Source organism: Crocuta crocuta, unplaced genomic scaffold, assembly GCF_008692635.1.
Source record: "Crocuta crocuta isolate KB4526 unplaced genomic scaffold, BGI_CrCroc_1.0 scaffold113, whole genome shotgun sequence".
NCBI lineage: Eukaryota > Metazoa > Chordata > Mammalia > Carnivora > Hyaenidae > Crocuta > Crocuta crocuta.
The window spans coordinates 5,965,904-5,977,102 of NW_027530368.1; the positions used below are offsets into that span (position 1 = coordinate 5,965,904).

At 40.2% G+C, this 11,199-nt stretch overlaps 1 protein-coding gene across 2 annotated transcripts in view; it reads right to left on the reverse strand.

Annotated features, from left to right (window-relative positions):
* The window catches only part of ARHGAP25 (Rho GTPase activating protein 25), a 92,069-nt gene extending 83,612 nt beyond the window's left edge, over window positions 1-8,457 (reverse strand). Inside the window, exon 1 of one of the 2 annotated variants that reach the window (XM_077766378.1) lies at window positions 8,013-8,457. In XM_077766378.1, the coding sequence (XP_077622504.1) occupies window positions 8,013-8,073 (61 nt within the window). In that variant the 5' untranslated portion in view covers window positions 8,074-8,457. The remainder of the gene's footprint in view (window positions 1-8,012) is intronic. The other variant, XM_077766380.1, reaches the window with a different exon arrangement.
* Window positions 8,458-11,199: the final 2,742 nt, after the last annotated feature.

Consider the following 11,199-nt stretch of genomic DNA (forward strand, 5'->3'; position numbering starts at 1 on the left):
AATCTTGAAAAAGAAAAAAAAAAATAAAAGGCTGGAAGCATCACAGTTCCAGACTTCAAGTTATTTTACAAAGCTACAGTGATCAAAACAGTATGATACTGGCCATAGATCAATGGAACAGAATAGAAACTCAGAAATAAACCCATAATTCAATTAATCTTCAACAAAGCAGGAAAGAATATCTAATGGGAAAAAGACAGTTTCTTCAACAAATGGTGTTGGGAAAACTGGACAGCAGCATAGAAAAGAATGCAACTGAACCACTTCTTACACCATACATAAAATTAAATTCAAAGTGGATGAAAGACCTAAATATGAAACCTGAAACCATAAAAATCCTAGAAGAGAACACAGGCAGCAACCTCTTTGACATCAGCTATAGCAATTTCTTTCTAGATATGTCTCTTGAGGTAAGGGAAACAAAAGCAAAAATAAACTACTGGGACTACATCAAAATAAAAACCTGCACAGTGAAGGAAACAATCAACAAAACCAAAGGCAACCTATGGAATGGGAGATATTTACAAATGACATATCTCATAAAGGGTTAGTATCCAAAATCTATAAATAACTGATACAACTCAATCTCCAAAAAACAAATAATCCAATTTAAAAATGGGCAGAAGACATGAACAGACAATTTTCCAAAGATGACATACAGATGGCAAACAGACACATGAAAATATGCTCAACATCACTCATTATCAGGGAAATACAAATCAAAACTACAATGAGGTATCACCTCACACCTGTCAGAATAGCTAAAATCAATAACACAAAAAACAACAAGTGTTGGTGAGGATGTGGTGAAAAAGGAAACCTGGTGCACTGTTGGTGGAAATGCTAACTGGTGCAGCCACTGTGGAAAACAGTATGAAGTTTCCTCGAAAAGTTAAAAATAGAATTACCTTATAATCCAGCAATTGCACTACTGAGTATTTACCCAAAGAATACAGGAACACTAATTCAAAGGGATACATGNCCCCAGAGTCTGCTTTGGATTCTGTGTGTCCCTCTCTCTCTGACCCTCCCTTGCTCACGCTTTCTCTCTCTCTCNACAGGAACACTAATTCAAAGGGATACATGTACCCTTAAGTTTATAGCAGTATTATTTACAATAAAATAGCCAAGATATGGAAAGTGTCCAAATGGTCCATCAATTGATGAATGGATAAAGAAGTGGCGCACGCACGCACACACACACACACACACACACACACACACAAACTAGAATATTATTCAGCCATNACCAGAAAAAAATGAAAACATTTAAAAATTATTAAAAAAAAACACAAAAAAAACCAACAGTATTTTTCACAGACCTAGAACAAAGAATCCTAAAATTTGTTCAGAACCACAAAGACCCCAAATAGCCAAAGCAATCTTGAAAAAGAAAAAAAAAAATAAAAGGCTGGAAGCATCACAGTTCCAGACTTCAAGTTATTTTACAAAGCTACAGTGATCAAAACAGTATGATACTGGCCATAGATCAATGGAACAGAATAGAAACTCAGAAATAAACCCATAATTCAATTAATCTTCAACAAAGCAGGAAAGAATATCTAATGGGAAAAAGACAGTTTCTTCAACAAATGGTGTTGGGAAAACTGGACAGCAGCATAGAAAAGAATGCAACTGAACCACTTCTTACACCATACATAAAATTAAATTCAAAGTGGATGAAAGACCTAAATATGAAACCTGAAACCATAAAAATCCTAGAAGAGAACACAGGCAGCAACCTCTTTGACATCAGCTATAGCAATTTCTTTCTAGATATGTCTCTTGAGGTAAGGGAAACAAAAGCAAAAATAAACTACTGGGACTACATCAAAATAAAAACCTGCACAGTGAAGGAAACAATCAACAAAACCAAAGGCAACCTATGGAATGGGAGATATTTACAAATGACATATCTCATAAAGGGTTAGTATCCAAAATCTATAAATAACTGATACAACTCAATCTCCAAAAAACAAATAATCCAATTTAAAAATGGGCAGAAGACATGAACAGACAATTTTCCAAAGATGACATACAGATGGCAAACAGACACATGAAAATATGCTCAACATCACTCATTATCAGGGAAATACAAATCAAAACTACAATGAGGTATCACCTCACACCTGTCAGAATAGCTAAAATCAATAACACAAAAAACAACAAGTGTTGGTGAGGATGTGGTGAAAAAGGAAACCTGGTGCACTGTTGGTGGAAATGCTAACTGGTGCAGCCACTGTGGAAAACAGTATGAAGTTTCCTCGAAAAGTTAAAAATAGAATTACCTTATAATCCAGCAATTGCACTACTGAGTATTTACCCAAAGAATACAGGAACACTAATTCAAAGGGATACATGTACCCTTAAGTTTATAGCAGTATTATTTACAATAAAATAGCCAAGATATGGAAAGTGTCCAAATGGTCCATCAATTGATGAATGGATAAAGAAGTGGCGCACGCACGCACACACACACACACACACACACACACACACAAACTAGAATATTATTCAGCCATAAAACAGAATGAAATCTTGCCGTTTACAACAAAATGGATGGAACTAGAGATTATACTGCTGAGCAAAATAAGTAAGTCAGAGAAAGACAAACACGATATGAGTTCACTCATATGTGGAATATAAGAAACCAAACAAACAAGCAAAGGGAAAAAAATAAGACAGAGAAATACAAATCAAGAAACAGACTCTTAACTATAAAGAGCTAATTGATGGCTACCAGAGGGAACTGAGGTGAGCGGAGTGGGTGAAATAGGTAATGGGGATTATGGAGTACACACAAAAAAAGTAATAATAATACATATGTGTGTGGTTATATTTTACCCATACATGCCTCACCCATACTTAACTACCACTAACAAATTGTGTACATCCTTCTGGGTATTTGAGAGCTTATATTTTCTTTGTTCATTTTAAGTACAATAATAAAATAAACTCTCATGTACCTACCACTGTGGTTAGGTACCTTTGAAGCTTCCCAAACATATTTCCTTGCTTTCCCTCTGGAACCATCACCCTGACTTTTATATTAGTCAACCCCTTGCTTTTCCTTACAGTGTTGCCAGGCACAGATATCATTTTTAACCTTAATATAAATAATTCCCATTCTGCTCATCTGTGATTTTTCTTTTCCGCTGAATATTAAGTTTTTGCTGTTCAATCTCATTTAACTATGTAACTAAAATTAATTTCTTTTGGTCTTATGCAGCATCCATTTATTAAAAATACTACAGTTTATTTTTCCATGTATTATTGGTGGGCATTTGGGTTGCTTCCTGTCCCCTATTATTAAGAGCAATACTACTAGGGAACGAACATACATCTATTCTGATTTCTAGGCACAATAGTGTCTCTGATTTACATGTACAATAGCTTCTCCAGGGGATCATCTCCATAGTGGTGAAATGGCTGCTTTGAGGGTTTGCACATCATCCATTTCACTAAGCCATGCCGAATTGTTTTTCAAAAATGGTTGTATCTTCAGTGTAGGAGAGTTCCTATTGCTCCATGTCCTTGAGAAGATTTGGTATTGTCAGACTTTGATTTTAGCCAATGTGGCGGGTGAGAACTAGTTTGTCGAGCTTCTAACTTACATTCCCTGGTTATTGTGATTAAGCATATTTTCATATGTTTACTGGTGGCATAATCCATATTCTGTAAAATTCCTATTCATGTTGTTTATTTTCTTTTATCATTTTTATTTACTCATAAGACTGCTTTATATATTTAAAAAAATTTAATCTTTATTTTTGAGAGAGATACAGAGAGAGGGTGAGCAGGGGAGGAACAGAAAGGAGGGAGACACAGAATCTGAAGCAGACTCCAGGCTCTGAGCCATCNGCATAGAAAAGAATGCAACTGAACCACTTCTTACACCATACATAAAATTAAATTCAAAGTGGATGAAAGACCTAAATATGAAACCTGAAACCATAAAAATCCTAGAAGAGAACACAGGCAGCAACCTCTTTGACATCAGCTATAGCAATTTCTTTCTAGATATGTCTCTTGAGGTAAGGGAAACAAAAGCAAAAATAAACTACTGGGACTACATCAAAATAAAAACCTGCACAGTGAAGGAAACAATCAACAAAACCAAAGGCAACCTATGGAATGGGAGATATTTACAAATGACATATCTCATAAAGGGTTAGTATCCAAAATCTATAAATAACTGATACAACTCAATCTCCAAAAAACAAATAATNCAGAGCCCGACAAGGGGCTCAAACTCACGAACTGCGAGTTCATGACCTGAACCAAAGTAAGATGCTTAGCCGACTGAGCCACCAAGGCACTCCAGGACTGCTTTATCTATTAATTCTATGTCTGTGAATCTATGGCTGTATCAATGCATCAATCTAAAACTATACTTTCAAATCTGACTTCTTTTAACAAGAAAAATAACCTCCATTGCATAAAGCCTTAGGTCTTTTCAATTGGCCCAGTTACGGAGGCCTTAAGGAACAAATGTTTTCATTCCCTTTACCTCTGATTTTCTTTTCTTTTCTTTTTTTATTTTTTTAAATGTTTTATTTGTTTCTGAGAAAGAGAGGGAGAGACAGTGTGAGCAGGGGAGGGTCAGAAAGAGAGGGAGATACAGAATCCAAAACAGGCTCCAGGCTCTGACCTGCTGTCAGCACAGAGCCCGACAAGAGGCTTGAACCCACCAACCGTGAGATCATGACCTGAGCCTAAGTCGCACGCTTAACCGACTGAGCCACCCAGGCGCCCCAATGACATTTTGTTTCTGAATAGTTTTCTTTCCAACATTAAATTCAGAGGGAGAAAAACATGAAAACAACCACCAGTCCACAGTTCCTGTCATTATGTGTCTCAGCTCCAAAAGCTCTCTAGGTTCTGTTTCCTGTTTGGACTTGGAGGAACTGAAAACAAAATAAGATGGACATGAGACTGGATGCAATATGGGCTGTCCTGAAATTCACAGGTGATCTTCCAACCTGCTCCCAACCAAATGTTCCCAACCCACAGGGCAGAAAGGGGCTTTTCCTGGATGGTGAATACTGTTTACATACTGGGCACCCTGGATGTGCCATACCCAACAGTGTGCAAGAGAAGATGCTAAGCCCTGGGCACAGGGCTTACGAGTCAATGAGAAAGACAAATACGTGGAGAAGTAGAAGATTTGAATAACAGTGCAAGAACGCAGTGGGAGGCTCTCTTGAGTTTCATTGTTGAACTAAATGGAAGATGATAAAGGACCAAAGAAATGTATGTTCTAGGCTCCACCTCAAGTCAAATGTTTGCTCTTCATTCCCCTTTCCTCTAGGGGTGGTCCACCAGGATCACCAGGTCAGATGCAGGTTGGCCTGGGTCACATTCTCCCAGCACTGCTGGGCCCCTGTTGGTGATGCCTGGATCAGCTCTGCCAACCAGTACCCCTCTCCACCTCAGCTCTGAGTTGAAAATGCAGTAGAGAGCCCCTCCCCAACTCTTAGACACTTTCACTTTCACTCTGGCCCTGGCTCAGCACCCACAAGATTTAGGGGAAACTGGAAGCACAGCTGGCCAAAAAAAAAATAGCTGGGACCTCCCCCTCCATGGCCATACCATGTGTTAGAGCCTTACTATTTCCCTAAGCAATTGCTGTTCCTCGTATCCTCCTTATGCTAATGCTCATCCCCCTGAAGTTGTATCTTATGAAGATTCTCTTAAAAATTGACCTAGGCAGTGAATCATGAGGTAATACTTGGGTCCCACCCTTTGATGATCATCCACTCCAGTGGTTCTCAACTAGGGCAGATGTCTCTCCCCAGACATCTGGCAATGTCTGGGGACATTTTGGATGTCATAGCTGATAGTCGTAGGAGAGTACCTCCAATCAGCTACTGGGTAGAGACCAAGGGTGCTGCTAACATCCTATAATGCACAGGAGAGCCCCCATCAGTAAGAATGATCCAGTCCAGAATATCAATCGTATCCAGGTAGAGAAACTCTGATCTACTCCTTACTACCAGACTGGTCACTGACTTCACTGACACAACTGCCAGTTCCACACATCTTCTTAATAGCTATGGGATTCTTTGAGATACTATTAAGCTAATTCTTACAGTTGCTCCTGGACACAGGATGCTGGTGAGTGGACCAGTGGTCTGTGGCTGAGTCAGTGACTCTTTCTCCTGGGAGAACACAGCTTATGATTTGAATCCTTATCAATGTGACACTCGTGAAAGATATTCTCACTGCAGTCCAGTCTCCTAGGGTGACAAACTTATAAATGGCATGGATAATGAGAAGGGCTTCTTTATTTTTCATTAAGTGATTATTATTTTTTTCATTAAATAACACTAAATAATATCAACTGCTTACAGTCAATCATTCATTCAGTCAACAAGTGTTTATTGTATGCTCACTAAGACCAGACACTGTGCTCTATGCTGGATGAATGGTAGCTCTTCAAGTCTACTAACTTAGACCACAGCCCCTAGAGCAGGACTTCTTCATCAGGTGGGATGGAGTGGTGGGTGCTTGTTAAATTACAAGTGTATAAGCCTCCCTCCAGATATTCTGATTTCACAAGTTAGGATAATGCCCAGGAACCTGCATTTTTAGCAAGCATTTGAGGTGACCATGATTTAATAAACATGGGTAGAAATCATGAAATCTACCCAATCTAATCTCAGATCTGAGAATATGCAGATGTATACTCTAGTGTGGTAATTTCCTATATCACTGAAGAAAAAATTATTTGACCACTTAATCAATTGATGATTTAGTTATTAATTAATTTCATGTTTCCTACTTTTGAACAGAGGGAGAATAAGGCCTGTTTGAACACAGATGGTGAGATGGTAGAATGACCCCATGTCAGTAGAAGCAGGACATTTACAATGGAACAAAATCATAGAAGTTTTACTCCTGAAAATGACTTTTTGTGACATTAATATGATAAAGTGAGCATTTGCCAAGTACACAGTTATCAACAGTAAGTAGGAGAAAATTTTCTTGCTGCTTTATGTAAGAGGTATGCACACCACCTATTCTCAGAATCAATCTCAGCATGCAATAATTCCTGGCTAGATTAGCGACCACTAATCTTTCCTGGACACCAAGATTAATGGCTTCTCTGATTACCCCTGATTTTCTTTCAACTCTCTTCTCAGACCCCTATCATTAACCCTTCATTATATGACTTTGCAATGAATGGCCTGTTTTAGTAACATATCAACCACCACTAGAAGACCAAATCTAAACCTTGTTCCAAGCAAAACTTTTCCAAGCCACAAGACACACCTCCCCACTTATTTAATGTCAAGGAAGTTGCTCACCATCCAAGTGTGAGTATAAAAGACAGGGAAATCACTTTCAGCCCACTGCTCTACAGTAAATTACTGTGATCAATTAAGAATAATTCATAATAGAAGAAACCCATATAAAGAAATTCCTGAAAACAATTGGATAGCAGTGTAAAATCAGTGTCACTCTCATCATTAATAAGAAGGGATGTAGACTAAAGTCCAGAATATCTAAGGAAACATGCCAGCATTCCTTACGATAATTAATCTACAATGCGTTTCTCTTTTCAGCTTCACTAAGAATTCTGTTCCACTCCGTCCCTTTAGCTAACAATGTCTTTATTCCACCTTCTGATGTCTCTGTGTTCCAGCCCAGTTTCCACTGTTTACTTTTTGCTCCCCTTGCTTCAAAAAGCGGGACACCCTGAGTTTCTTCACAGCTCAAGCAGTGAAGTTTTGCATGTGATCTGTAGCCTTAGCCCAGCTCAAGTACCCCATCTGTAGCCTCAGCCTTCAGGGAGCTCCCTTCCAACTCCACCTCCAAACAGAAAAGAACCCCCTCCTGATGTTTGGGAACTTTGAGCCAACACATCAGTTTGAATGCAAATTTTCCCCAAACTCAGATTAGCTGAGAGATCCCTTTTTAAGTAGATTAAGCTCCCTGCCCACCAACATGCAAATGGCGAGTGCTCATGTATAAGAACCACAAAGGCAACAAAAAGACAGTGACCATACCTATTTTCCCAGCCTCCACTTTCAGGTTGAAATCCCAGTTTCTTGGCAACTTCAGGGACATTTTGCTCCCGGTTTGGTGAGTAGCTGCTTGAAGCGACAAGTCTGTCTCAATTCCCGCCCTTCTTGCCTTTTCGATCTTTCCTTCTAGCTTTTGTGGGCGTGTTCCCCTTTATGATGTCTTCACAAGCAATCTTGGGTTTGAAGTTGATTTGCCAACGTGTGTCCTCCTTTCTTTCAGAGGAAAGGTCCATCCATCCGTCACTTGGGGAGGGCACCCAAATCCCCCCAAGGCTCCCCAAGGCCCCAACAGTCCCACAGGGGCTGGTACTTCCTGAAGTGTGCACCTTGCTTTTTCAGCTTTCAGATTTACCAGAAATATCCCAGCTGATACTTCACTCTGCCTCATGGGAAGCAGAGCTCCTGCTCAAAAGAATCTCAGGCCTCACTGAGGCAAGGTCGTGGTAAACAACTGCTGCCTCTCGGCTTTTTTTTTTTTTTTTTAACTGTCTGCTTCCTTGCATTTGAGGAAGTGGGTGGCCGTTCAGTCTAGATGGTGCATTATGAGCACACTTTCTTGAGAAAATGGTTTTTGGAAATGCTTGTATGAGCAGAATGAGTGTTCTTGTGATATAAATAAGGCTATTTGATGAAAAGAAAAAACAATGCAAAATTCCAAGACTCCCACCATATACCTCTAAGCCCTCCTCCTAACTGAGCAGATCAAGTGTCCAAAAATGGTCCGTGAGACAACCTGCATTCTCCAACCCTCCCCCTCCCACCGCCCCACCCTCAAGTCTCCTTCTCTTAAATTTTCTCTGCTCTAAGGACTAAATAGTAAGTTCTCCACCTGCTGGGGGTAAAAGACTCATGCAGGGAGTGTTCTGAAGTACTTAGCTAATAAGTTAGCTTTAACTGATAGACCCACTCACATGTTATAATGGTTCTTTGGCATTGTGTACAGGGTATGAGTTTAAGACTCAGACTGACATGGGTTCAAAACCCAGATATTCCACTTCCTAGCTCTGTACCTTTCAACAAACAACTGACTCTCTCTGGACCTCATCCTCAAGCAGTAAAATGAGGTTGATAATAACCATGACTGCAGAGAGTTATTAAGGCATCTAGTACAGAGCTTGACACCGGTGGTTGTACCACAAACGTTAATTCAACTTTTATTTCATTTGGTTCAGTTCTGTGAAAGGCTTTCTTATGTTTAATTGGGTCAGACTAATCTAGTGATTAAGTATTTGAGTTCAGAGGCAGATTGCCTGTGCTCAGATCCTATGTGACTTTGGCCAAGTTTCTTGATCACTCTGTGTTTCAATTTCCTCTTCTGTAAATGAAGCAAATAATAGGCCTTACATCATGTGTCAGTTGTAAGGCTTTATCAGATAGTAGGTAAAAGTGCTCACAAGAGTCACTGCTAGCCAACACAAAAGCTATACATCCTTGGTCCATTCATTCTTCAACTTTCCTGGATAACTCTGTCATACTTTCTTCTTTGCCTCCCATATGTTCATTCTCTGTTGATGACCTGACTTCCTGTTTTATTGAGAAAGTTGATACAACTGGAAGACAATGTCTGCAGGCTCTCACTACTATATCTGACTAAGTCCTACATGTAAGTCCACACTCTCAACCTTCTCCTAATTACAGTCAATGAACCATGTTATCACTCTTTCAACTTTACTGAATCAGTTCCTTCTCTCTCTTGGATCATTCCCATCAGCATGCAAGCTCATTTTAAAAAATATTTCCTGATTCTACTTCTTCCTTTGGCTACAACTCCATTTCTTTCCTTCATTTTTTAAGCAAAGATTTGGTAAGAATCTTCTATACTTGCAAATGCCTGTCCTATTATTCTCTCCTGAATTCCTTCTGTTGATGTTTTCACCATCAGGATTCCACAGAATATAGTCTTATCAAGGACACCGACAACATCTCTGTCACCAAATGCACTGGTAATTCTGCATGTCAGCTCAGTGCCCTACCAGCAGCTTTGGACACACTGATCACCCTCTCCAACTCTGAGCCCTCTCTCCACTTGGTTCCCAGGATCCCTTACTGGTCTGGTGGTCTGCCCGCTTTTCCAGCTGCTCCATCTCTGTGTCCTTGCTAGTTCCTTCTCATCTCTCTGACCACTAAGTATTAGAGAAAACCAAGTGGACTTTTTTCCCATCCATATCCACACTTTGGTGAGTTCACCTGATTTTAAATGCCATGTATCTGCTAATCATGCCAGTGCCAGTGTAGATTTTCAGCCCAGACCACCCCCAAACCCCAAATCATACACATCTCTGCTCATATATCTAACAACGATCTCATACTAATCATGTCCAAAACTTACATTCAGGGGGACCAAGCTGAAGGAGTACCTGAGACATATTCTCATTGTGAATGAAAGGAGCTTTAAGAGGGAAGAACCACATAAGCATAGTTTAACGCTCTGCTTGCATCACATCTGCTCACATTTCAGTGACCAACACACATCACGTGGTCAAGTCCAAAGGCAGTGAGGCAGAAAGTACACACAGCCCTGAGATGGTGGAGGAGGGGAGAAGGGAGTGAATATTTGCTGATCAAGACTGCAATCCATCACACTAACCCAGTTTATCCAGCTACCCTCTAACTTCCCCAGGGGTCCTGGGTTCCTTTGAACTTGACTCAGCCAACTGGAGACTTTAGAACCCCAACTGTGCATTACTGCCGAACACTCTTTCTTTCTTAACTTGGAGGGGAGGAGCAATGGATAACCATCCTGAGCCCCTGTCCAGCAGTGTCTTCACAGGGAAGCTGAACCATCCAAAGTCTCAGTCCTGGGAAATTTAGCTCAGGAACCCTGAAAATATTTTGAAGGTAACACTTAGAAACATACAGAGAACTTCCTTTGCTCTTTAGGGTAGGTTCCTGTAAGTCTTGGAAAAACTCATGACTGATGGGGAAGTTGGTTGTGAATACTTGGAAAGGCAATTAGATGAAAAGCACCTCTGGAAAAGCCCGACACAGCAGCCTTCCCTCTAAGGAGCACACTCTGGGTCGGCCAGCTGCCTGGGCAGGGTTAGAGAGCGGCTGTCTGCTGCAGGGCTGCTCCCCTTCTTCCTGACCTTCAGAGAATGAAGAAGTGGGTGTCCTCTCTGGTCCCAAAGTGTAAACTGGCATCTGCAGTAGCAAAAAAAAAAAAAAAAAA